This window comes from Macaca thibetana, chromosome 13, assembly GCF_024542745.1.
Source record: "Macaca thibetana thibetana isolate TM-01 chromosome 13, ASM2454274v1, whole genome shotgun sequence".
NCBI classification, from domain to species: Eukaryota; Metazoa; Chordata; class Mammalia; order Primates; family Cercopithecidae; genus Macaca; species Macaca thibetana.
This window is the reverse complement of record NC_065590.1, coordinates 95,404,911-95,432,859: the sequence shown is the minus strand read 5'-3', so window position 1 is coordinate 95,432,859 and position 27,949 is coordinate 95,404,911. Positions and strand designations below refer to the sequence as shown.

The 27,949-nt window shown below is 49.7% G+C and overlaps 1 protein-coding gene across 4 annotated transcripts in view; it reads left to right on the top strand.

Annotated features, from left to right (window-relative positions):
- Window positions 1-2,733: 2,733 nt before the first annotated feature.
- LPIN1 (lipin 1) overlaps window positions 2,734-27,949 on the top strand; it is a 143,029-nt gene continuing 117,813 nt past the window's right edge. For 3 of the 4 annotated variants that reach the window (XM_050753896.1, XM_050753893.1, XM_050753891.1), the window contains exon 1: window positions 2,773-2,919. In XM_050753896.1, the coding sequence (XP_050609853.1) occupies window positions 2,839-2,919 (81 nt within the window). In that variant the 5' untranslated portion in view covers window positions 2,773-2,838. Of the gene's footprint in view, window positions 2,920-27,949 lie in introns of all 4 variants that reach the window. The other variant, XM_050753894.1, reaches the window with a different exon arrangement.

Genomic DNA, 27,949 nt, shown 5'->3' with positions numbered 1-27,949 from the left:
CACTCGTTGGTCACGAGGTTCTTAAAATATCTTGACAGGATGAATTAAAAATAGTAGTAGCGCTGGTGCCCCAGCTCAGTAGAAGTGTCTTAATGGCTGTTATTTTCTGCTTTACACTTCAGGACATTTCGGGGCACTCACACTGAGGGAGCTATTCCAGGTAGTGGCTGTTGCGGGGGGTACCGGCTCTGCGCTGGTCCTTTCCCAGCACTCTCTGAGCTCTCTTGCAGGAAGGAAGGCTAGGAGCATCAATGTCCCTTTGGCCAGGGTCATGGCACAGTGACCTGGGACGGCAGAGGCCTGGATTGAGTACACTATGTCCCTGCTGGATCCACCATGCTGGGGAATTGCTGGCCTCCAAGCCTATAAAGTGAGGGTCACTATGGTATGCCTGTTGTATTAGACAGGCATTTATTTCATTTCATTTATTTTCCCGTTTCATTCCCATGACAATCCCAGATGGATTTTGTCTGGGCGGGGGTGCCCTCTGGAGGGAATGAAGAAGAGGAGCTGTAATGAAAACAGCAGACACAGCCTGCCTGGGGAGAACAGGGAGAACTGGGGAGCAGCACTTATGGAGCCAACAGAGGAGCATTAGAGACCTCAGGAGGCCACCATGGCGTCGCAGGCTGCGGGGACAGAGGAGGACCAGCACCTGGAGAAGTCGAGTTGGGGGCCTGACTTACTGCTGCAGCTTCTGCCTCCAACCGTCCTCCTGCTGGCTCCCCCTCACTGCCAGGACCAAGCTGAATGTCCCTGAAATATTTCCCTAAATCCCTGGAGCTGTCAAGAATCCACAGGATGCCCCGATCCCCTGGTGACCAGGCTGCACCTGGGAGTCACCTGTGAACCTCTGAGAGCACTCGGTATTTCCTCACTTTTAACCCTTAGCTCCTGCTGTGACTCCTTCCTGGGATGCTGTTCTCCTGCTCTCCTTGTTTTCAAATTTGTCCTCTTCAAGACCCAGGCCAAATGCCCCCTTCTCCAGGAAGTCTTCCTGGATCTCTCCACCTGTAATGATTTCTCCTTCCTTTGACCTTTGAGGGAAAGGGTGAGAGGCTGGGACTGACGTCTCTGATCTCCTTCTCTGTGCCAAGTACTTTTCTCACACATATCACCTCTAATCTCACAGTGGTCCTCAAGGTTAGGCGGTATCATCTCCCAGAGAAGGAAGCTGACGCTCAGTGAGGCTCACTTGGCCTGGAAGGGGAACTTAGGCAGTTCTCCTAGTCCACTCCCTTTATTGGACGCTTAGAACGTCCAACAGGCTCGCATGACAGTGTTCTAAAGTTTCTTCCCTAGCCCTGCTGTGCTCCCAGGGCACGCTGTTTCTCTCTCAGTGAAACCGCAAAGCCCTCTCCTTCAGTTGTCGTTGAACCAGATAGTGGCCTCTGTACCCTCTCTTGAAGTGTGCCCTCTGCCCCCACTTGCCAAGAAACCACCCTAGTGATGTGCCCTCCCTTTCACCCTGGGCAGGTCACCTGAGCCCAGCCCCATCACCACTCTGGGCAGAATCCAAGGCTCATGCAAGGATTAGGTTTAGATGAAGAGTACCACTGCCTTTGAAGTCAGCCTGGCCCTGTTCTGCCACTTTCCAGCTTTGGGACCCAAGGCCAGTTCTGGAAGCTTCTGTTTTCTGTTCATAACCTTATAGGGGTGCTGTGAAATTATATATGATCATGCACCTTCTTCTGTTTTTTGAGATGAGGTCTCACTCTGTTACCCAGGTTGGAGTACAATGGTGTGATTTTGGCTCACTGCAACTTCTACCTCCCCGGCTGAAGCCATCCTCCTACCTCAGCCACTCTAGTAGCTGGGACCACAGGCATGCATCACCACACCTGGCTAATTTTTTGTATTTTTGATAGAGATGGGGTTTCTTCATGTTGCCCAGGCTGGTCTCGAACTCCTGAGCTCAAGGAATTCATCCACCTCAGCCTCCCAAAGTGCTGGGATTATAGGTGTGAGCCTCCGCACCCGTCATGCATCTTCAACGTTTAGCACAGGTCCTGATGCGAGAGGTATTCACCAGGAGAGCTGTCGTGATGATGGATGGGGCTGAGTGCCTGCAGGTGGCCTTAGGGGATGCTGGGAAAGTGGGTCCAGAGTGGTGTGCCGTGCTCAGGGCCATGTGGGGAGCACAGTACCCCACGGGACCCAGCTCTCCTGACGCTCCACGGGGTGCCGAGGCGATGCAGAGGAACAGAGAGGACTCCAGAACCTTTCACGCGAGACCGTGGTAGAGGACAAAGTGGAGGGATTGTTGTCTAGAAAGCACCATTTCCAGCACTCAGCTCCAGAGGTGGCCTCTCCCTCCACACCTCCCACCAATCCGCTCTGGAGACAGAACATCCCCAGACAGAATCTGGAACAAAAGAGGACAAATCTGGAAACAAGTAGAGCAGGAGAAAAGCATCCCGGGAACTGCGTGGCCTTGGGGAAGTTACTCAGTCTCTCAGTCCTGCTGCTTCTGATGAGCTGGACCGGGGAGGGCAGGGTACATAGTGCCCCGTGGCTGGCCGGCAGGGATCATTCCCCGCCTCTACTTTCCCCTTCACAAAGTTGACAGAAACTGGCATCTTCTGGAAGCTTTGCCTCCTTGGTGTTATTTGTCAGCCGGTCCCCAGGTAGGAGAGGATTTGCAATTCAACACTCTGCTCTTTTGCTGAGCCGTGTGACTTGGCCGGGGCTCCTGGGACTGGTGCAAAGGGAAGCACCGCCTGCCCAGGCTCCGGTGTCGTCCAGCCCAGCCTCCCAGTCTCTGAGCCGGTGTTGCTCGGGGGACATTTCTCTCCTGATGCTGGGTGAGGAGGCAGACAGCACCCCACAGGGAGGGCCATGGGGGAACAGGACGGCATTCGCAGCTCCAGCTGGGAGACCTCGCAGGGCAAGAGCTCCCCAGACTCGGCTTGGTCATGGGTAAGGGCCGGCCTCGTGGCCATCTGCAAACACAGCCCCTGTTCTTCCTCCTTCCATCCCCAGGTGCCTGGGTACTGATGGGACACAGGGATCATTTGCACCCAGAGCGCCTTGTTCAGGATAGGCTTGTGCATTCACCCTTCTCCAGATAAGTGACCGGCCCAGCTTGCTCCTCACAGGCTCCTGTTCAGGAGGCTACATTTATAGAGGAGGCTGTAGAACTTATTCAAGAATGAAAGGCTTTTTTCTTTGCCTTGGATGGAAAATGCATAGCGATTGCTTTATCTTCAGAATCGGACTTCAGAGCTTCGTGAGTGCTTCTAGACCATCAGGCACTGTGCTGGAACGCCCTTGTCTGTCCAGTTTGTGTGCGGGCCAGGAAGTGAGGTGTGGAGGGTTGAAGGGCCCCCTCCAATATGATCATTTAACCAGAGCTGTCTCCAATAATATGCTGTGTGGGCTGTGGGGCTCCTGTGGACCCCAAAGCCAGCGGCTGTCCCTCTGCCCTTTTCAGATCTCATCCTAGCAACCAGGCTTTTTTGTTGTTGTTGCACAAAAGTAGTTATTTTCACGAAAAAGCCCAAAGCAGGAGTGGAGGGCGTTCAAATAACCCTAAATGGCAGTGAGGCCTGAGGCTAGGGCCTGGGCCAGAATTCAGAACCCTGCTGTTTCTTCCAGAGGTTGGGCTGTAGTGAGGATAATGTGTCAAACCACCGCTCCAAATGGTGCACTGGGGACAGCTGCTGTGGTCCTCAGCTGCAGAGGCTGAGATAGCAGTGGAGAGCGTGCAGCGTGCTTGGGGGGCAGGGAGCCCTGGGGCTTTCTGCATCCTAGGGGGACAGAGTGGGGAGGCAGGCCAACCTCCCACTCCTGGACCCCAAGCACCTGTTGCCTGTCACTTCAGTCAGCTCCATCCTCAGGGCAGTGCCTTCCTGCAGGGACAAGAGGCCCTTCTAGGGCTGGTGCCCAGGCTCCAGTGCAGTGAGGGCTGTCTAGGGAGAAAGGAGGCATGGATCCTGCTCACACCTCTGCACTGTTTTGCAGATTGGCCCTTTGGGCAAGTATTTTCTGAATGGGCTGGAGGCCTGCAGGGGAGACATCAGGCTGGTCCACAGCATCCCTCTACATCACGGGGACAGGAGCAGGACTCCTCTCCGGAGCCTGGTGCAGGCGAATGACACCACGCTCAGATTAAGTTGACTATTTTTGTGGTTAGTGGAGGATTACAATGGCTTTGTCTTGTGTCCATTGCTGGAATGTCTCTTAAGTTTGTCCAGCACTGACTGGGAATGGTACTCGCATCTGCCAAGTGGGCAGGTGAGGCTCTTGTGAAGCTCTGCCACATGCCCCACGGGACGGACTCTCGCCAGCCCTGAGACGCAGGTGTCATTATCCCGACACCTCTCTCACACAACCCCGGCAGGAGGGCAGCACAGCATTGCGATTCCCATTTGACAGCTGAGAAAACTGAGGTGATGAAGTTGGGACTTTCACACAGCACCTTGGGAAGGGAGTGGTGGAAGATGGGAACAGGAACCCAGGCCTCCTGGGGCCCAGCCCAACCCTCGTTCTCTCCTGCACCTCCCTACAGATGTGAAGTTTGGATTTAATACTGATTTAACATCATGTCTGTTTTCTGCTTGTGTTTTATTGGATATTAATTATTTTTCTGATTATAATAGCATGTTCATTGTAGAATATGTAGCATATACAGGAAAGTTTAAATAACATAAAAGCCTGAGGTGGTGCTTCCTTCACTGAAGGCTTCTTGTAATGAAGCTGCAAAAGGGATGTCAAACCCACCACGTGTTCCCTTGTATTCCATAGCTCTTCCAACCCCACAACCTTCCTCTGTGTTTGACAAACGCTTGTCAACAGACAGAGGGATACTAAGCCCCAGGCTAAAGCCCTCAGCAGGCCCCTTGGCTGAGCCACTGTGGCCCAGATCCCCCCCACCCCTGCCCTGGCCGTCTCTGTGCGGTGCCCATGCCTTTTGCCTCGGGGGTGGCAGGCCTCCATGGCTCAGAAGGGTGATGGGGGCAGGGGGAGTCTGGCCCGCTTCCTCTCAAGCTGCAGAGCTGGCTTCCTGCGAGGCTCTGCTTCTGAAGGGGGCCTGGTGGCCTTGGCCTTGGCTCAGGTTGGTGCTGTACCTGGAAGAATCTGACCTGCTTGCTGAAGGGTGGCTGCAGAGCCATGAAACTGGGAGCGTCACTGGGAGTTGCTGCTGGTGACTGAGTCTGGGACTAGTCCTTGGAGGGCAGGGAGGGCTGGGCCCAGAGTCGGGGTTCAGCAAAGCAGAGGAACTGGTACCTAGATCAGGCAGGCCCCCGATGGACTGACAGCAGTCCAGGAATGCTGAGTGGGGGATGCAGGAGATGTGGGTGGGAGGGGCAGGAGCTGCGACTGCCCTGGCCAGAAGCCCAGGCAGGGCTGACTGGCTTCTGGGAAGGGTAAAAGTGGCTCAGCTGCCATGGGGCTGTTTTCATTCCTGGGGCTAGAAAAGGGCAGCTGGCGGCAGCGTGAGCCCTCAGAGGCACCTGCTAAGTTGGCAGCATCACCTGTGCTGTTGGCCATGGCCATTCCCAGAGACTCTGGGCTTGATCTCTGCGCCACAAGTATTTCTGGGTCCTGAATGTGTACAGAGTTCTGTGGAGGGGTGCGGGGTGCGCGATTTGGTGGGGGTATGTGTAAGGCCTCGTCTCTCCCTCCTCTGCAGGAGGTCAAGGTGGAATGGGAACGGGTGGGGCTGCAGCTGGCCAGCCACAGAGTTCACAGGGCACAGGTCAAGAGTGACTCAGCCTGGCAGGACCGGAGGAGGCCTCTCAGAGAAGCTGGCCTTGGAGGAGGAATAGGATTTCAATAAACAGAGCTGATGGGGGTGGAGCTTTCCAGGCTGCGGGGTCAGCTTGAGCAAAGGCTGGGGAATGAGAGTACAGTGTGTTCCCCTAAAGCTAAGTTGTTCCTTGGGCTGTTGGGACTTTATTTTTTTCTTAGTTAGGGTGTGTGTGGTGACATTCGTCTTGGTCAGGCGCCCCGACTATGAAAGATAGCAGGCAGTCACGGGCCGAATATGTAAGACCCAGAGTGAAGGCCAAGGTTCGGGGCCACGAGGCCTGGACTCACACCCCAACATTGTCAGTTACAACTTTTGATTTGCTGAAGAGTTAGTTGTCTCATCTATAAAATGAAGCTTATAGTACCTAACTATATACTACTCACAGGTACTTGATAAACAGTAGCTATTATTAATCCCAGCACTACACCTGAAAGCAGATGGCCTGTGGGGACAGGCTGGACTGTAAATACAATGGTGCCAAGACACTGAATCCATTTACACTGGCCCAGCGGACTCAGAGAGCCCTGTATGGGAAAATGCATGGAGCCAGACCCTGCATTTGTCTCTGTATGAAGAACTCTGAGTTTAGTCTTCCTCTAGTCACTTAGCTTGGCATTCAAGGCCCCTCAAAGTCTGGCCCCACCTCACCCCCGGTATGGTTTGGATTTGTGTCCCCTACCCAAAGCTCCTATTGAATTATAATCCCCAGTGTCGGAGGAGAGGCGTGGTGGGAGGTGATTGGATCACGGGGGCGGACTTTCCCTTTGCTGTTCTCATGAGAGATCTGGTTGGTTAAAAGTGTGTAGCACCTCCTTCTATTCTCTTCCTCTTCCTCCCGCTCCAGCCATATAGGACGTGCTGGCTTCCTCTTCGCCTTCTGCATGATTGTAAGTTTCCTGAGGTCTCCCCAGCTGTGCTTCCTGTACAGCCTGTGGAACTGTGAGCCAATTAAACCTCTTTTCTTTATAAGTTACCCAGGTTCAGGTATTTCTTTATAGCAGTGCGAGAACAGGCTAATACACCCCCGTCAGCTCTGTTCTTTCCTTCCACCACGTCCCTGTGCTGCTCCGGGATGTGCTGAGCCAGGTGTGTTAGCTGGGTCTCCCGGGAGGTGACCATTCAGGACCCTGGAACCATTTTATCGCCTCCAGTCCAGGTAGGAACTGGGGCCCCATCTACCCAGAGCTTTTGTTTGCCACCTGAGTTCCTTTGGCTGCACCAGCCAGAGGCCTGAACAGAGGCGGGGCGACGTCCTCTGGGGCCCCTTTCTACAGGGACCTCTAGAGCGCACGCCCCTGACGGTGGCCAGGTGTGGAGACAAACCCAGGGAAAGGGTCCACTTCTCCCAGACCGCGAACCCCCTGAAACGGCTGTGTGGGCTGCCCCCTGCTCCTCGGAGGGCTCTCGGGAGGCTGCCACCTCTGGCCGGCCTGAAGGTACTGGCCCCTGGGGTGTTTGGTGCGGGGGAGATGGAGGCAGAGAAGAAAACTGCAGGCCTCCGTGGGGAGCGGGGCTTTGGGCCTCTGTCTCCTCTCAGCGTCCTGGGTCCGCCCCATTCCTCCTGCAGGTGAACCGTGGGGAGGCCTTGAGCGCCCCCTGGCGGTGACACTCTGCCACTACACCTAGGAAACCACCTGTCTCCTGGAAACCCAACCACGGTGTCTGATGTGACTTTTCTTAGTGACAAGAAATTAGGATGAGCAAAGTCGGTGGTCACAGGAGAGCAGCCAGGCCAGTCCTGCTTAAACTCCCTGCTGTTACATGTTTGTGATTGAACTCGTAGCAAGCTGGGAACACATCCTGCCCCCGGCACAGACACCCATCTTCAATCCCTTCTCCCCAGCACCGGTCACAGCCCTAGCCATCCTTCAAGGCCCAGCTCAAATGCTTCCATCTCCATACCATTTCAGTTCATGGTTGGGGATAGGAGCTCCCGTCCTCCCATAATGTAACTTGCCTAAAATTTCTTTGTTTCGTGATCGTCATCTTTCTGCTGCAGACACATTCTGTTCTCCTCTGTAAAGTTGGAGTGCAGGGGACATGGCTCTGAACACAGCATTTAAGTGACAGAGATGGTTGTGATCATGTCCCAGTACACATTTATCCATCCCAGTAAATGTCACACTCCCCGGGGAAGTGAGAGTGTCACCATCTCGGTGTCCCCACAGCACCTAGCACAGCCTCCCAGACTGCCCAACCCAGGGCAGACCTTTATCACGGGAATGCTAGTCCTTGTTTATCCGGGTCGCTCAGGTTTATGCCTATTGTCCTGTAATTATTAATTGCACCCTCTTTTGCTGTCATAGGTGTTGGATTGGAGCAGTCACCCTATTTAGCACACACCTATTAAGCCAAAGCACCTCAGTGTGCAGCCTTCCCTCACCCAAACCTGTTCCCAAAGGTCCTTTCTCACCGCCTACCTGGGGAGCCTCAGTAGTCTTCCCGACCCCTCTGGTCAGGGCCAGAGTGGGGAGCAAGTGTCTAAAGCAAGACCTTCAACAAGGTCCCTTCCCTGAGAGACTCAGTTTGTGACGCTTGTGATTGTGAAGCTCAAATGGGTTATGTGACTCCACACACTCCTCAAACTGTGGTGTGCCCTATTATTGCCGTTTAACTTGTCAATGTCGGTTCTGCACCCCTGCAGGCCCTGTAGGGGCTGCAGAAGAACACTTGATCTGGAATTTCAGTAATAGCCAGCGAGCTAAGAACCACATAAAATAATGCAGATCATATAAAATGCATCATGTCATTTTGTCTTCTAATAGTTAAACATGCTCAAGTGTATGGTAGAGGGCGTGAGAGAATGGGCTGGGCTGGGCTGGGTATACTTGAAATGAAGACTCCAGACATGGGGAGATGGGAGCAGTGGAAGGGAGGCAGCCCATGAGTCGGCTTTTGGGAGCAGATGGCCTGGAGTTGAACGTGAGGGATGGGGATGAGGGACTGAGAAGGAAGAAGAGAAACAGGGAGGTCTGAGATGGCTTTTACTCTGGGAAGTAATGGGTCCACCCTTCTTTGTCCCTGCCTCCTGCCTCCTCCTGGACTCTATGCAGAGGAGGGAAGATGGGGCGTGGCTTATCCCCAGTGCTGTGGTCATCGAGGTAAGCAGATTTGCCCTGCTCTGCCCTGCACTGCCGCTCTGTTCCTCCAGGAGGGCTGGTGTTTATGTGAACGTCCTGCTGTACCTGAGGAAGGGGCAGGTGTGGTGAAAGCCAGGCTTTGTTGTCCAGGTGCCCTGGCTTGGAATCCCGGCTCTGCTGCTTCCAAACTGGGCTGCGACCTTGCCCAAGTCACCTTGAGCCTCTCCGAGCCCTGGGCTCATCATCTTTAAACTGGGACTGATGACGCTGCTTTACCAGCCCAGCATGGGGGTGAATGAGGTGAGCTCGGAAGACTCTTCTTACTTTTCTCATAGCAGCTGCATGAAAGGTGGATTAGAAGAAGCTGCCAGGCAAAGTATCCATTTACTGAAAATTCAGTGTGAACTGTACAGTTTGTGAACCTCTGGCAGGTGTCACACTGGCTCTTGTGATCCGAACGGCAGCTCTGGGTCTGAGTTGGCTGCTGGAGTTGGAGCCCCCACCCTTCCCAGTGCCAAGGCTGATTCTGATGTAAGCAGGTGTGTCTGCTAGAGCAAGGGTCAGCCAGGGTGATGGACTCTCTTTCCTCCTGGGCTCAACCAATCCTCCCACCTCAGCCCCCCGGGTAGCTGGGACCACAGGTGTGTGCCGCTGCAACCAGCTAATTTTTTTAAAAAGTTGTTGTAAAAACAAGGTCTATGTTGTCCAAACAGATCTTGAACTCCTAGCCTCAAATGATCCTCCTGCTTTGGCCTCTCAAAATTCTGGAATTACAGGCATGAGCCACTATACCTAGCTCTCTTGTTTTTGAAGGAAGAACCAGAGTAACACAGAGCTGGAGGGCTGCTAGGCATGGCATGGGTTATTGGTGCCAAAGTTTCCACTGACCCATGGTGAACAAAGAAAATAAGACAATGTTGTGGGGTAGATATGTTCATGTGACTTGGCCCATTCAAATTCCTTGGGAAAGACTGTTATTTATCCTGGGAGAAGGCACTTTCTATTTTGGGGAGGTTAAAGTATCTTTTATGAAAAGAAAGTACTGTCCCTCCCTCCCTCCCTTCCTTCCATTGTTTTTCATTTTTTAAGTTTAAAAGTTGACAACCGTATGTCAGTTACCACGCATGCTCCCTGAAATGAAAATTATAAAAGATTATTGTCTTTTCACTCATTTGCTTATTCTAGTAATAAATATTCACTAGGCGACACTGTGGCTGGCACTTCTCTAAGCACTGGAAATGGGTCGTGAATAGAACAAACATCCTGCCCTCCTGGAGCTTACAGTCCAGGTGGAGGAGAAAAGAATAAGCAAGTGTCTAAGTAACATGCATGTCAGATGGGGAGCGGGATTGTGGAGAAAAAGCAAGTGAGGGAAGGCAACAGGGAGCCCAAGATGGGAGGATGACGCAATTTTCAGTGGGGAGGTTGGGGAGGCCTCCCTGAGATAGTGACATGTGAGCAAAGACTTGAAGGAGCTGAGGAGTGAGCAGAGGGCTCAGGAGGTGTCAAGGGCCCTGAGGCTGAAGCATCTTGGCAGGTTTGAGGAACCCCAAGAGGCCAGTGTGGCCGGAGCTGAGAGGATGAGAAAAGTAGGAGGAGATGGTGTGAGAGCGGTGTGGAGGCTGGCGGAGCACAGGCCAGCATGGAGGCATTGGCCTCGACCCCGCCTTGGATTGCTATGTTAAGGGAACCTATCTCCTGGGCTTTCGGGGCAGGGCAGACATGGTGGACCTGTTGGGAGGCTGTTGCGATAATCAAAGCGGGAGGGGATGGTGCTTTTAACCAGGTGGTAGCAGAGAAGGGTTTTGAACCGTTTGCTCAAATAAACTCTTTAGAATTTTATTGTGCCTCAGTTTACCTTTTAACAGAATTCAGATGAGAAACCTAGGCTGGAGGTACAACTTCAGTCCCTGAAATACAGAGTTTATGAACTCCAGATCTGGTGCATCCTTTCGTTTTACAGACGGGTTACCGAGTGCCCCACAGCGTAGCAGCTGTCTTTTCTAGGCATGCCCATGGCAGAGCTAAGACTAACAGTCACTTCCTGACTTCCCATTGAAGAATGTGTGTAAACTCAGGTACCATTTTGAGCTTCCCTTTGCATTTAGATTTGGAATGCACTTGGTCTTGTTTCTCTTTCCAGAGATTTCCCTCTGTGTCTCTTTTCTCAGCCCTTCACATTCTCCCCATGCCTCTGCTTATCCAACCCTGTTTCTTCCTTTGGGGTTGCACTCAATTGATAGAGCTCTTGCAATGTCCAGTGATCCTTCAAGGCCTTGTGTAAGTGCAGCCTTCAGCCTTCTCCAGCCGCCTGGAAACCCCCCAGCTGGTGGGAGGCCTACATTCTCAACCACCCACCAGCTCGCTTTTAGAATTTGGCCCCTACTTTCTATTGTGGTTATTTTGGAATGGGCCACTGGCACATAGCAAGCACCCAGAACTTGCTGAAGAAACAGATGCTGGAATGAAAGGACCAGTTGAGTGCGCACAGGTCTTTGGTGAACTTTGGCCTGCTCTGGGCTTCATCAACGTGCTGAGGATCCCCGACCCCGCTTTTGGCTCTTATCATGTGATCATCCACAGCCCCTGGGCTGTCCCTTTGAGAAAGCCCTGCCCAGTGTGGGTGGGATGCACCTGGAGAAGGGAGAACCAGAACGTGGGTGGGCCCAGAGCACTCCAGAGGTGCTCTGCAGTTAGCCTCCAGGGTGAAACGAGAGAGGAAGCCTAGAACGTTGGGTTGGACGGACTCCGGGAAAGATGGAGGCTGGTGGGGAAGGACGGTGCTGGAGGGTCTGGCACGCCTGAGGACTGTGTGTGTTGGTCCTGGATGGAGGTTGTGTGGTGAGTTTTGTGGATGGGTCGTCCCGGTTTAAAGGGACAGGAACAGGGTGGGCAGCCATAGCCTGGGCACCATGGGCAGAGCACATGCCCCTGGGAAAGAGCACTCCCCTTCTTATGCGAGCAATGAGATGCCTGTGGCCATTCTCTGAGAGGGTCTGATCCTGACCTTCTGCTCTCATCACCCCTGTGTGAGGACCCGTGAATATGCCCCTCACAGTGTTTGCAGTTGGAATGTGTGTCCATAGTGATTAATCGATGTGGATCCTTTTGTTGGGTAAGTAGAGTCTGGGCACTCACCTTTCCTCTTCGGCCCCAGCTGCTGGGGGCAGAGTTTTGTTTGGTGCTCAAAGGCAGGATTATCTACAGTCTAGATTTCAGGAATCATTCTCTCCACTCCCTCCTGGCATTCTGAATCCAGCTCCATTTCATTGCTTTTGATCTTTTTCTTTTTTTCTTTTTTTTTTTTTTTTTTTTTTTGAGATGAGATCTTGGTGCATTGCTGAGGCTGGAGTGCAGCGTGATCAGAGCTCACTGCAGCCTCAAATTCCCAGGCTCAGGTGATCCTCCCACCTCAGCCTCCCAAGTAGCTGGGACAACAGGTACACACCACCATGCCCAGCTAAGTTTTAATTTTTTTTTTTTAGAAATGGGGTGTTTCTATGTTGTCCAGGCTGGTCTTGAACTACTGTCTTCAAGTGATTGTCCCAAAGTGCTGATTACAGGCATGAGCCACTGGGTCTGGTCCTAATCTGTTTTTAAATGATTCTATTACCCAGTTTTGTTTTTCATCATATGCTTCTTGAGATCCATCTTGGCCTTGATAACGTATATAAGCAAATAATACCGAAAGTTTGAAATAAATACGACTGAGAGACTCTTGTAAGCTGCTCTGCCGCTGGGCTCAGGGAGGGGCAGGGGGATATGATATCTCCTACAGCATGGACAGCAAGGCAGGGACAGAGGGCTTTGTCTCTGAACTTGGGAAGAGTTTGTTACTAGAATGAAGAGAATGAGACTCTGTAGAGGGGAGAATTGCATTTAGTAGGAGAGAAATATAGAGAATCTGAACAGTTCAGAGAATCTGGTTCTAGCCCTGACCATGTGGTTTTGACCAGGCCTGCAATACATTTGTAGCAATGGCACCTTCCCCATAGGGCTGTCCATAGACTGCCTGAGACCCTGTGTGGACGCTGCAAGCACAGGGCTGCCCTCAAAAGTAGCCAGGCTCACCAACACTCACGGGGGAGGCGGCATTGCAGACCAGCCTTATCAGGTAGGTGGCTTGTGACATGCACTTTTATTAAATGAGGCCATGGCAGGGCTGCAGCTAAGACTCTGCAGTTTATGGTCTGCATGGAGTGCTGGCCAAGAGGACGCTGGGGGCTGAAACCCAACCTGTGCTTGACTCATCACGCCCGCTGGGCTCTGGGGCTGAGGCTGGATGGGACAGTGAAGGGGAAAGGGTACCTTGTTGAAATTTGTCCACCCAGAGGTGCTCTTTGTTAATTCTGCTTGGAGGCACTCTGCGTGTCAGTGGTGGCCCAGGGAATTGAGCCTCTCCATAGTTCTCAATGCTGCACTCTCCGACGCGGAATTCTTGTCATAGCTGAAAATATCTGCAGGCCCCTGTCTATAAATGGAATAAGAACGGAGCAACTTCTGGAGATAAAAGGACGGAGAGCTTGGAGCCCTCCCTTCTCAAGCTTCCTTTCTTTTCCCTACATCAACCCTGCCACGTCCTTGCCAGCTCCACCCTTCCTCTCCCCACAGTCACCGCAGGGCTCCTTGCAACATCCTTTGAAACTCCTAGAGGAAGTAACCTCCCAGAGCTACCACGCTGGAGTTGCAGGCTGGAATTCTTTTTAGAGCAGCACGGAGTAACAGTCTGCAGACTTTCTGCACGGCAGCGGCTGGGAGGATCCAGTTTCCATGCCCTGCTATATTTTTCAGGCCCCGCCTGTTCCTCATTTACCCCATAAAAGTGCAGCCTTTCACAGAAACATCTCATTGCGGTCGCTCGGGTCCCGGTGTCCTGGCCCAGAAATACCCTCTAGAGGGCGCTGTCACGCTGTGACCCGGTACAGGACGCACCGGCGCGGATCAGGGCCCCTCGCCACATGCAAAGCAGGCAGGGAGTGTTGACAAATGGAAAATGAGGTAATACATACAACATTTTCAGCCAATAATAAGAGAATTTTGTTGAAATTCTTGAGTGAATTCTCTTTATCTAAGGATAAGGTGATCTGAGTTTCAAAACAGTTCAAAATAAAGGAGAAAGGGACTTGGCTAGTTGGTGTCTTCACCTGATTTGACCCAGGCAGAAATTGAGTTTATTAATAGCCATTTCACAGGCACTTCCCAGTTAATGGTGAAGCAAGACGGGGTCAAGTTCTAGTTTTTACCTAATTCGAAATGCCCACTGGGTGAGAGGTCAGCAGACAGAAAGAAAAGGAACAGTAAGTCTTCTACGCTGAACACTGAATATGAGCAGCTGACTTGTATAATGGTACTTTGCAAACACGACTTATTCCAAATTTATGGATAATTCAAAGTGTTTCCAAAATGATCAATGTCCAGGTTGATTATTGTTTTTGTTTACTGAGTGCTTTCACTCTATGCCAGTGCCCTACGAGACATTTTCCATATTTTGTCCTACCGATCCTTGTAAGAAACACACAGGTGATTCTTAGCCTCAGTTTACACATGGAGGAGCTTTGGGAAACTAATGAACTGCTCTGATCGTTTCAAAGTATTCTGATTTTTTCGCATTAATTGCTGATGGCTAAGACTTTAGCATCTGGAAGTTCTACAGTGGACTTTTGATGCTTAGCATATTTGTCTTAAATATCATCTTGTTGGTTTTAGACCTGACGGGGTCCTTTCAGATTTTGATTTTGTTATCCAACATACTGATTTTGTGACTTTTAAAAACCTGACTTGCTTTCTTTTCTTGACTTCTGTTGAATTTATAATTTTAAAATATAATTTTTCTATCCTCTCTTCTGTTTTTGCTCAGTTAATTCCATAATCACAGAACAAAATTATATTCGTTTAGTGGTTCTCCTTAGTTTTTGAAAACGTACCTATAGGCTGGACATGGTGGCTCACACCTGTAATCCCAGCACTTTGGGCTGAGGCGGGTAGATTGGCTGAGGTCAGGAGTTCAAGACCAGCCTGGCCAACATGGCAAAACCCCATCTCTACTAAAAATACAAAAAAATAGCTGAGCGTTATGGTGTGCGCCTATAATCCCAGCTACTTGGGAGGCTGAGGCGGGAGAATCGCTTGAACCCGGGAGGCGGAAGTTGCAGTGAGCCAAGATTGCGCCATTGCACTCCAGCCTGGTGACAGAGTGAGACTCTGTCTCAAAAAAAAAAAAAAAAAGAAAAGAAAAGAAAAGTAAAGAAAACATACCTATATAACATGGTTTAAAATTATTTATTACTTCTATACTCTTGCCAAATAGGGCCTAGACCTCAGCTCACTTTGACAACCATTGGATACACCCCTATGTTACTAGTCTTGTCCAGAGGTTTAGTTTTTGTTTTAAAGAAAACCTAAAAATTTCAGTTATTGTTTTCAGTAAAAAAATGTTAATTATAATATGTCCAATCTCTTGTATCTTTATCTGTACTTTTTGCTGTTTTTTGTATCCCGCACCTTTTGTCTGAGTTCATGATTTGATGGTTCTTCTAGGGACAGTCTATGGAAGACAAATTCCTTTAGTCTTTGTTTATCTGAAAATGTATCTTTTTTTTTCACACTTTCTTTTTCTTGAATGGTGGTTTATGTCATTATGAAATTCTAGGTCCATAGTTGCTTCCCCTCAATATTTAAGAAAACATGTCTTCCTTGAGACATTTAAACGTTATCCTTTGCATGTGTGCTCTAAGTTTCACTGTAATGTGTAGGTGTAGATTTATTTTTATTTACTCTTCTCAGTGTTCAGAGTCTGCTTTTTTACTCATCACTCATTCATCAATTTTGGGAGATTCTTAAACATCTCTTCAAAAGCTTCTTCTCTGTGATCTCCTTAATTCTTCTTTCTGGAACAATTAGACACAAATTTGAACCTCACTGTATCCTCCATGTCTCCTAGCTGCTGTTTTACTTCTTTCTTAATCTCTTTGACTTGCCGTGCCTATTGAATGCTTCCTTACTATATTTTACTTCATTAATTCTCTCTTTTATGCTTCCTGTTAGGTTTTATCTATCATATTGTTATTTATGTTTTAATTTCAATGACTATGTTTTTCATTTCCAATATTTCTAATAGATTCTTTTCCCTTATTTCATTGTTTACCTTTTGATATCTGTTTCATAATTTCTCTTTTTAATGGAAGTTATTCCTTAGTCTGTGTCTTTATGTATCTCAATTATTCTCACTTAACAGTCATTATCAGATTGTTCAATGACCTGATAATGACTGTTAAATGAGAATAACTAGGATACAACATGATGTAAATCTATATTCCAAATATTTATTTTGTGTGCTATCCTTAGCATTAGACATTTTGCTCGAGGGCTCATTTTGAGTGAATTTTAAAATCTTGTTGTGTTTTTTCTCCTCTGCTCTAATACCCCTTACCCCAACTCCTAGTCCTTTGTTCTCCAGCAGCAAGGCTGGGTGATTTGAAGGTCCACCCTCAGTTCTGTGGTTTGTAGTTGCCTCCCCAGGTCCCAGGGCACAGTCCAGAGCCAGGCCTTATAACAGCATTTCCAAGCTCCCGTCTTACAGTGATATGGGGAAATCTGGGCTCTGAACGAAGTAGCCTTTGGTTTCCTTCCTGCTTGAAAGGTTGAGTCACTTCCCTCTATCGCCTTGGCCCTAAGCAGTAGGGCTGCAGACATGTTTAAGCCTCTTTTCACCAGCACTGGAAATCCCTTTCCAGGATTACCTTCAGTGTGAAGCCCGGCTCCCGTGTCCCATCGATGCATTCCTTCGCAGGTGCTGACCTCCAGCCATGACCTCCTTCCAGGCCAGAGCCTGCTGGGCCTGTGGCTTCAGCTCCATTCACCTTGCACATTTCTAATCTGTCTTTGGTTCTTGCACACTGACTGATGTTGGAGCCCTGCTATGTCATATTTGCTTATCCATTGATATACTGTGGGCTTGGATCGGAGGGGGTGATTCAAAATACAAATTCACTAAACCATCTTGACCATAAGCCACAAGCATGCTTTCTCTCCCACTTCAGTATTGATCAAATGTCTAAGAAGGAAAGAGCAAGAATAGAGCCAGTGACCTGGCCTGAGAAGCCCCCATCCAAGTTGATTTCCGTATTTCTTAGGAATAACAATGTCTAAATGCTGTGCTTGATATACTGTTACCCAACCCAGGGTATCCAAACTAACCTTTAGAGCATCACGAAAGATCTTATCAAATGCCTCTCTGAAACCCTGACCTACGGTGTGAGCGTGTGTGTGATTCCCTTGATTTTCCAATCTAACTATTCTATGAAAATGGAAGGCCTTTTCCTGAGCAGAGTTGTTACTGTGAGTTCTGGGGGCTGTCACTTTCTTACAGGCTGTTACCCTAACCTTAACCCTTGTTTTCTGATCTGAAGAAGGACTCACTTGGGGTCACCCAGGATGAAGTCTACACACTGAACACGCCTTGCTGTGCATCCTAAGGAAACGCTGGTGTATGTAAAGCAAAAAGGCATCTGTCCTTACTCCCCCGGGGATTTTGAACATTTTTGCTTTCTGTGAAAATGCCACTAGAAAGTTTGGTCCCCTTTCCTTCATGCTTTGGCTCTGGCACATACTGGCTGTGTGGCTTCAGTAAGTCACTCTGCACTTGGGTGGCCTCATCTGTAAAATGGGTTGCTGTGCAGATTAAACAAGGCGGTGCAGTGGTTCCCAAATACCAGAAGCTCCTGGGAGCGTTGCAAAGCTCCTGAGTTCTACCCCTGTTGATGTTGATTTGGTAGATTTGAGTGGGGCCTGGGAACAGGTAATGCTAGTGAATTCTTCAGTCGTATCTGATCTTGTGGCCTAAGTTTCTAAAGTGCTTAGCAAATAGTGCTTAGCAATAGGAGCACAGTACATGCCCTACATATGCGTCCACCTCCTTCTTTCCTCCCCCACCTGCTGTCTTCTTCTCTGCTTTCCTCCCAGGTACATGGTGCTCTGGGTGTTCACAGTTTGCATCACAGAAGAAAACCATAGGACAGAAATCATTTAAATTGCCCTTCTCCAGATGTTTTTGATAAAAATAGTCAGAAAAAAGGGCAATGCTTAACTCGAAGTTTTCATTTAAATTTTACCTCCAGGTATCAGGCCTATCCTCTTCCCTTTGTTAAGCCCCATGATACAGAGATAAATAGGATTTTGGCTCTGCCCCTGAAATCTTAGGAATATATTCTCAGCCTGAGAAATTTAAGGCATTGAGGCCAGCTGAAATTGGAGAGAAATATTATTTTTGGATAGGGACTGGCCAAATCCTACCCCAGAGGCTTTCTCTAGACTTGGGCCCAGTTTTGATTGGAAGGAAGCTTCAGAGTCTTTATGACAGACAAGATAGGTTCGCCAGGTGGAGCTAGAGAGTCGGAGAAATAGAAAAGGCAAGGCACGCATCCTCAGGTTCCCAGCAAGGCCAGGAACAGTCGGTCCAAAGGGCTGTCAGAATCACCTGAACAACTTTTTTTTTTTTTTTTTTTTTTTGAGGTGATGGAATCCTAGGTCCAATCCCTGTGGAATGAAAATTTCTGGCAATGAGCCTTGGGCATGTTTAGCAAATTGCCCATGTGATTCTGATGTGCAGCCAGGCTTAGGAAACACTGATCTGGAGATCCCAGAATTTTCTAAATGTGACCCGGGCACTCTGCAGAAAGATCTGGTCAGCAGTCTGAGAGCCCTGCACTATTTGGAGGAGCTAAGGAGAAATGCTGACTCCCAGGCCCCACCCTGGACCTACGGAATCAGAATCTGCATTCTCAACAAGCACCTCCTTCGGTGGTTCATAGTTTCCTTGTGGTGTGAGTGGTCACCTGGCACAGAGCTTCTTGTTTATATCTGAAACTGTCCCCACCATGGGTGCCTCCTGAGACAGGGATCACATTTTGTCCTTGGCACCTCTCTGAACCTCAGTTTCCTCATCTTCAATGGGAATGGCAGTGATACTTGCTGTACCTCCCTCTCAAGGTTCTTAGGGGTACTAATGTCTGACTCCCACATTAGATTGTGAATTCTTGGGGGCAAGAGCCGTATATGTGTGTGTGTGTGTATATATACATACACATATGTGTGTATATACACACACACATATATACATATATACACATATATACACACACATATATACATATATACAGACACGTATATACATATACACACATATATACATATATACATACACATATACATATATACACACATATATACATATATACACACACATATACATATACACACACATATATACATATACACACACATACACATATACACACACATATATACATATACACACACATATACATATACACACACATACATGTATATATACACACATATATACATATACACACACACATATATACATATATACACACACACATATATACACACACACATGTACATATATATATATTTTTGAGATGGAGTCTCTCTCAGTTGTCCAGGCTGGAGTACAATAGCAAGATCCCGGCTCACTGGAACCTCCGCCTCCTGGGTTCAAGCGATTCTCCTGCCTCAGCCTCCCGGATGGCTGGGATTACAGGCCTGAGCCACCACACCTGGCTAATTTTTGTATTTTACTAGAGATGGGGTTTCCCCATCTTGGCCAGGCTGGTCTCGAACTCCCAACCTCAGGTGATCCACCTGCCTTGGCCTCCCAAAGTGCTGGGATTACAGGCGTGAGCTACCACGCCTGACCAAGAGTCATATATTTTTTAAATTTCTGCATGCCCAATGCCTAGCATAGAATGAATTAGTCATTTGACACAGAATGATAGAGCCCTTGAAACAGAAAACACTTCGTAGATTGTACAGAATAATCCGCTCCAAGAATGCGTGAAGAAACTAAGGTGAGGTTTAGGTTGTTACCATTACTCGAGCCTATCTGAGAGGTTCATGCAAGGGTTCAGAGAGCACGCTGCCATGGCTTCTAGTCTCCCTGACGTCCTTCTTCTTCCTTGGCGTTTCAGAGTTCAGTTCTGCTCCAGCGTCTTGGTGAAGCTCCTCCAACCTGTCTGGCCACTGCCACTTCCGTGCACTCTGAACATCTGCAGCATTGAGTGTCTGTGTCACGTGTTTGCCTGCAAATCCTGGGCTGGTTTCCTTGTACCTTCTGTCCTGGTGTGTGTTTCTGAAGCTTGCAGCGCTGTCTCGTAATGCACCTACCAAGCTCTCTGAAGATGAGACCATGGTCCTTGGTGTACCCCATCTGCTCCATCTGCTTCCCAGCCCAGCACCTAGCACAGGACTGAGCACATGATAGGCAAGGCTAACTTGTAAAATATCTGTTAATTTTATACTCTGGGTTCTCTTCAGATTGCATACATCTTTTGCCTTTTACTAAACATCTGTTAATTTTGTTAAAATATAAAATCTCTCATACATACGAAAGTTATAAAGAATAATAGAAAAAATTCCTGAATCCTCGCCACTACGTTAAGAAATATACAAGCAGTATTACAGCCGAGGTTCTCTGTGACCACTCTCCACCCGTTTTCTCAGCATCCATGAATCTCAGTGATCATCCATCATCTGGGCTGTCACAGGGCTTCTTTGGTGCTCCTGCCCATGAAATAAAGACCTGAAAACCAAGGCCCCAGGTGGTCAGGAGGCCACAGTTCATTCAATTCCGTCACTGGAAAATATTTATTGAGAGCCTATGATGTGCTGATGACTGTGTTAGGAACTTGGAATACTTTGGTGAACAAATCTGACAAACATAATATATCAAACAAAACAAATCAAAAGTAAAGCACTGCCCTCGTGGAGTACACATGGTGGGCAGCCCATAAACAATTAATATAATAAATATGTAAGTGATAGAACATGCCCAAGGCTAAAAGTGCAATGGAAAAAAATGAAGCAAGGTACAAGGACCAGGGATTTGGACAGGGAAGGGCCAACCGTGGTTGGCGGCTTCATTGAGCAGATGAGATCTGAGTGAGACCTGGGGATAAGGGAGCTGGCCATTTGACTTTGGGGGAAAGGTGTTGCAGGGGGAAGAAGAGCCAGTGCAGATGCCCTAAGGTGGAGTATTTGAGGAATATGAGGAGCTCAGCACGGCTGGAATGGAGGACAAGGGAGGGCATCTGGAGATGCAGTCAGGGCATGAGGGGCAGGCGAGGAGCAGATTGGTTAACTTCAGATTACTTTCCTCACATGGGTTAAAACAGAGGGGACCTCCCTATAATGCCAGCCTGGGGTAGCTGGGCCCCTTTTGATTGATTGCTGTAAAATTGTGGTGTGTTTTTTGTTGTTGTTGTTGTTGTTGTTATTGTTGTTGTTTTTGTGGGTGGCCGGAGGGAAGCTGGCCTGTTTAAGGATTTGGCTATCATCTCTGTCTTCATTTATTGGAAGGTCAGATCTCACAAGGAAACAGCTTAGGTTTTGGTTTGGTGAGTGGAACCTTACTTAGCATGAGTGACTCCATTTTGGATTGCTCTATTGGGACCTACTGCAGGAGCTCAGTCCAAATCAATATCCTCCCATAGATTGTATTGACCACTATAAATGTGGTCTGAGTTTTGAAGTTTAATTGATAAAACATGTTTCCCCTCTCTACCCAGTGGCCAGGCCCCTTCCTACTGCGGTGAGGTCGGCAGCATCCTTCACCATCCTATGGCTCTGATACTTGCTGACTCTCCTTTTTTTTTTTTTTTTTAATTTTACTTTAAGTTCCGGGATCCATGTGCAGAACATGCAGGTTTGTTACATAGATATACGTGTGCCATGGTGGTTTGCTGCACCTATTGACCCGTCCTCCAAATTCCCTCCCCTTGCCCCCACCCCCCAACAGGCCCCAGTGTGTGATGTTCCCCTCCCTGTGTCCATGTGATCTCATTGTTCAATCCCACTTATGAGTGAGAACATGTGGTGTTTGGTTTTCTGATGGGGTTGCTGACTCCTGAATGAGCTGCTCAAGGGAAGGATAGGGTGCAATTCATGCCAGAATTCCCAGCTTCCCTTGCAGGCTGGGGACATAGTAGGTGCTCCTGAAATACTGGGTCAGTTGAATTTGATGTGATGTATATATATTCACCTCTAGTCCATAGGTACATATGGCACATATGGTCTATATATTTAAAAGACATTGGATTTTGACTTAAACTAGATGTATCTCTGGCAGCACCAAACGGTGCTAGAGCCTGGGATCGGCCAGAGAGTTGGGTCTCAGTCAGAAGTGAGTGAGGATGGCCGGCAGGCAGGGTGTCTGTAAGGCAGCACAAGGTGTCTGATGAGCAGACAGTGAGCTTCTGTCCTGCCCCAAGTGCCGGGGAGCGAGGTGACTGCCTGTGTGGTCACGCAGAGACTTGGGCGTGCTTCCGGCTTTCAGGCCAAACAACTCCTGGCTTCCTCCACGGCACCACTGGTCCTAGCAGTGGCCGAGGTGGCTCCTTCCTGCTGCTTCGTGCTCTGACATCTTTCGGGGGATCCTTTCCCCACCATGTGGGTCTCCTCTCAGCCTCCAAGTGTCCTGAGTCCCTCCCTGGCTACGCCCAGGTGTGCCTCCCCTGGCCGCACCTCCTCTGCGCTCCTACCTCTCTGTGTTCCTTTTTAGAGTGATTCTCCACATCAGCAGCATCTGCGGCGTGGGCCTGGGACCCTTCAGAACAGGAGCTCCTGCCCAGCCTCTGGGTCCCCCACCTCTGACCCAGAGAAGGCTCTTTGTTCCCCAGCCCCAAGCTGTATCTGGTGAAAGCAGACGCATAGTCCCGGAGCTCAAGTTCTGGGAAGGGCAGCGCCCCTTTCTGTGGGGCCCTGGACTTGTTCTGCACTGTTTTTTTAATTTTTTTTTAATTTTTTAAATTTTTATTTTTTGAGATGGAGTCTCGCTCTGTTGCCCAGGCTGGAGTGCAGTGGCGGGATCTCAGCTCACTGCAAGCTCTGCCTCCCGGGTTCACGCCATTCTCCTGCCTCAGCCTCCAGAGTAGCTGGGACTACAGGCGCCCGCCACCTCGCCCGGTTTGTATTTTTTAGTAGAGACGGGGTTTCACCGTGTTAGCCAGGATGGTCTCGATCTCCTGACCTCGTGATCCGCCCGTCTCGGCCTCCCAAAGTGCTGGGATTACAGGCTTGAGCCACCGCACCCGGCCCGTTCTGCACTGTTTTTAAGAGGAGCTGCAACTCAAATAGGCAGCCCTGAAATCGGAGGGCTGTGTGCTCCTCTGGCCAGCCCCAGGCTGCTTCTGGATACAACCGCGCAACCCAGATGCCTCCTGGCCTCGCCCAGCTCTTGTGCTGGTGGCAGCCCTGAACTCTGTCTTCGCTCCAGGCTGGAGCAGCAAGCAAGCAGCTCCTGGTGGCCTGTGGCCAATGCAGGGGGAACAGGAAGCAGCCCCCGTCGGCCACTGTAAGGCTGCACAAGGAGCTGTGCTCAGCTCCTGCTTCCCGCTTTGGCCTAGAAGCTGGAAGCCTGCCCAAATCTGTGCGTCGCATCTTGGGAATTCGTCCCTTCCTCCCTAGCACTCGGGTGCCCAGTGCTTGCTGAACCGTAGTGACCTGCTGACTCCGTCCCTCACCTGTCACTGGGAGTGACCTGGCCTGGGCACAGGGAAAGAACGCCCATTCATTAGCAGGGTGAGTGGAGAAGTGCTTGGCGGGCTGGATTTGCAGCCACTGAAAACCTGAATCACACTGAGTCATCCTGTTGGCCTTGCTGGTGTGTGAGTGCTGGCAGAGCCTGTGTACCAAACGTCCCCGTCCTTGTGTCCTTCCCCATTTACAACCCCCTCCTCCGCATCTCACCAGGCCAGGGAACAAGACCTACCGCACATTACATGGAAGCGAATGTGCTCAGAAATACAGGTTCTCCCGAGGGGCAGCCCTCAGTCACAAGCCAGACTACTCATGCACCCTCGGCTGTGGGTGACTTCCTGACCCAGAAGTGCCCAGCTTTGCCTACAGTCCTGGTGGAGCCCACGGTGGTCATAGAGTTTCACTGTCTCCAGCGCTGACTGTGCTGTCGTTTCTGCCAAGCGATGGGCCCATTTCTGTCTAGAGCGCCTCTCTCAGGTCCTGATCCTGCTGGGATGTGGGTGTCTGTGACCCAGATCAGTTCAGCCAGGGGTGTGCGGGGCGGCTCCGGTGGCCATCCTCACTTGACGTCCTGGTAAGCCCTGACTCAGGCTGCCTGCTCTCCCCTGGCCGGGCCCAGATGAGCCGCACGTGGCCCTCATTTCTGACAGCTTTGCTGCAGGCTGCAGCTGTCTCGGGAGACCAGATGCTTTGGGAGAAGGCTCTGGATGTGCCCGAGGTCAAGGGGCTGTCTCCAAGTTCTGTATTTAAAAATTCTCTTTAGAGTCAGGGCCTCTGTGACTGGCTCCCGTGTCCCACGCCTCTTCTGAGAAACGCAGGAACAGCACGCCGTAGCAGGGACAACACCACGTGGCTCCAACAGTTTCAGAAACAGCTGTGTCTTCATGTTCCTGGTGCTATTTCTGCAGAGGAACCCACTCATGTGTGAGCTGGTGGATCAGGCCCAGGTTGTTAAAAGCTGGTCTTCTAGATTGCCCGACGCCACGCCTCTAAACACAGAGTGAATTCCTTTCTCCCGTGTTATGAAATACACAGTGTTTTTATCAGGACTCCTGCTGCTGGGCACTTCTGTTTAAACAGAATAAGCTTTGTTGATTAGGGTCCTTCTCATGTGGAATCTCTGGTACTTTGGACAAGGTCAGGGCTTTGCACATTTTGTGAGCAGAAGGCGGGTCGTGGAACTTAGGAGTCTAAATAATGCCTGTCAGCTGTCACTCTGGCGTGTCAGCCTGAGCCAGTGGTTGGCCTTGGGTCCACTGCCCGAGCTCACACCCTTCCTGTAGAACTTGTGCCTCCTTCAAATCAGCCTCCACTTTGGGGAAAATATTTGGAGGCCGTGAATCCAGCTTGGCCAACCAATGGCCTGCGGGCCGTATGCAGCCGGGGATGGCTTTAAATGTGACCCAACACAAATTCGTAAACGTTCTTAAAATATTATGAGATTTTTTTTGCAAAGAAACCCAGTTTCTTCAATTAAAAAAAAAAAAAAAGGGACGTAATACCCACAGTGCTTGGAGAACTAAATGAATTGACCCTGGGAAGCACCTGGCACAGCCCCTGGCACATGGTAGGTATCTTTCTGTGATTGTTATTCTAGGAAGAGTAAGCTGCCTGTGTGGCCATCTGTCTGCCTTGGTGCACAGGGTGAAGTCCCTGCAAGTGAGCCCAATGGCCTCTGATAGCCATCCACATGTCAGGTGTCACTCAGGTTCTGGAAGGCCTGTGTCCATTGTTCATAGTCACCTGCAATCCAAGAACCCACTCTTTCCCAGGTGAAGCTTCAAAAGTCTGCCCATGTACAGAAACATAGCTTTGCATCCCAGGGTACTCTTAGACTTAACCTCAGTCAGGTGGCGCAATGCCCAGTGCCTGTTGGGCATGTCCCATCTGGGGTGAGCCGTGTATTAAGGCTGCACAGAACACTGGTTTGTGCCACCTTCACAACCTGTCTCATCCTGACCTCTGGTTCATTTTCTCTCTCTCTCTCTCTCTCTCTCTCTCTCTCTCTCTGCCACTCTCCACCCCTATGGGTCTTGGCGCCAGCCTCAGCACAGGCTTCCCTGCCTCTCAGGAGGCAGTATCATAGACAAGGAAGGGTGAGGGCCTTGGGGCTAGGCAAGCCTGGATTCAGTCTCCGCTTGGCTACTTCCATAGTGTGTGGATAGGCCATATGAAGCCACTCTGAGCCTCAGCATCTTCATTTCCAAGCTGATGCTAATTAAACGTCCCCCTGGGGAGAGAGTGAGGCTGAAGGAAGGTAAAAGTATACATGCCCAGCACAGCACAGAGCACACGATTAGTCTTCGCTCCATGGCAGCTGTTTTTGCCCCCATCCCTCCACCTCCCTAGAGCCACTCCATACCCCTAGGCTCCCAGACAGCTCCTCTGCAACCAAGGCTTGGGTTACTTTGTCGCTGTCCTGGGCAGGACACCTCAGTGGAGCCCTCAGTTCTCAGCTCCTCTCCTGAATCGCAGAGTCTTATCTCTGGGCGGCCTCTCCCCTCCTTGGCCTTGCTCCCACTCACTCTGTGTTCTGGCATCCTTACTGGCTACAAGGCCAAGGTTATTCTTGTCTCCTTGAAGCCTTTGCTTCTTGCCATATGCTCCCTTGTCCTCCTGGTCACCTCTTATCTGAGCTCTTCCTAGATGTCTTCCCTGACTGTCCCCACCTTTCTCTAGGAGGTTTCTCTCCTCCTGGGCTACCCTGCCCTTTGTTTGTGCCTCCATGCAGCAAGCATCATGTTGGATTACATATATTAGTTTCTGTATCTGTTTTTCCTGCTTGGCTATGAGTAACTCAAGTGATCCTGTCTTAGTTATCTTCATAATTGCCCCACTGATGAACTCAGTGCCTAGTACAGGTCACAACACCTGATAGATGCTCAATGAATGTGTGACTGGACTTGCCTAATCCAGTCCCTGCTGGTCTCTCTGCTTTGAACTGTGACAAACACTCATGCTTGTCACAGTGCCGGCCCAGGTGGCACACGCAGTAGACTCTCAATACAAATGAGTTAATGCATCATACTGTTGCTATTTAGTTCTATGTTTCAGTAGTAGTAGTAATAAAAATATGACATTATTGAATGCATACTATGTACTAGTTTCTATACTAAGTGCTTTACCCTCATCCTCACTTAATCCTCCTAATAACAGTATATCATCATCCCCATTCATGAAAAATGTGAAGCAAAGAAAAGTTAAATGACTAGGTTGAGGTCACACAGGCAGTGCCTAGTGGGCCTAGGATTTCAGCTTAGCCAGTCCGATTCTAAAGGCTGTGTGTGTAGATTACAGAAAGCTACTGGTACTACCCATGGGTGTAGCCAGGGCTGATGTGTCCTTTCCTACTGGCTGAGTGTCTGTTTGGTTTGGTCCTTGCCTGTGCTAGAACTCTTTCTGAACTATTCTGTCTAATCCCCGCTGCGTGTATCAACTTTCTAACATCATTGTGCCTGTCTCTGCTGAGTTCTGCCTTCTGGTCTTGGGGCTCTCGGATGCCAAGTGTCTTAAGGGCACTAGAGATTTGTTTTAATTGGGTATGGTAAGGCAGACAGGAAAATGACTGTCACGAAGGAGGAGGTCTGTGGTGCTCACAGGTCCCTAGAGACAGGAGGCATGCCACGTCACACAAGGCCACATGGGGAAGCACTGGGTTGGTCACGAGGCAGAGAGAGCAAGGGAAAAATGTGGACAAGAGTCTTTATTGTGGTTTCTGTGGAAAGGAACAGGTGAAGCAGGGTAAACGGGCTTAGGGCTGGCTAGTGTGAATAATTTCAGTGGGTTCCGGAGTACACAGGCTGTCGCTCGTTGTCTGGTCCCAGGCCCTGGGGTGAACAGGACGGTGGATAGTGGCCCAGAGGGTGACACCCTGACAGAAGAGGTGGTTGGGGTCTGAGCTCTGGACTGGTTGGTTTGCCTATGAAAGGTGCACTCACAGACAAGGCCTGGCCCTGGGAAGGTTTGTGGGCCAGCCACACCCTGGATAGCAAGGCCTCAAAGTACAGGAGGTAAAAAGACACAGGAAATATGCGAGACAACGCGGATGCTTGAGAAAGGGAAACCTTGACTTACTTGTCATGGCCTAGCTAAGAAGGAAATCTTCGTGCATGCCCAGGGGTCTTTTTGCAGTAAGGACTGCACAAAGAGTATGCACTATGCTAACAGTAATGTTAGCAGGGCAGGCTGGGTCAGCCTCCCCTTGCTCTGACCTCAGGTCACTCTCAGTCTCTATCTCTCTGTCTCTGCTTCTCTGTCTCTCTGCCTCTCCCTGTCTCTCTGTCTCTCCTCACTATGGCACAAACTACTCTTGTTTGCCTATCATTTTTATTGCCCTTCTTCTCTCCTAACTCTCACATGGATCCTTTTCCGAGTCTCCCGATAGAGACTTGAATTTCTTGCGACTACTACTTATATTCCCTAGGGGATAGATGGAGATGGACATGTGGAAGACCGCCTCCCAGGTTTGGATATTTCTGCAGCAAAATTTCTCCAAAATGAGTTACCTGACATACAAATACTACTATTTGCTCAGTAAGAAAGGGCTTTCAAGATTAGA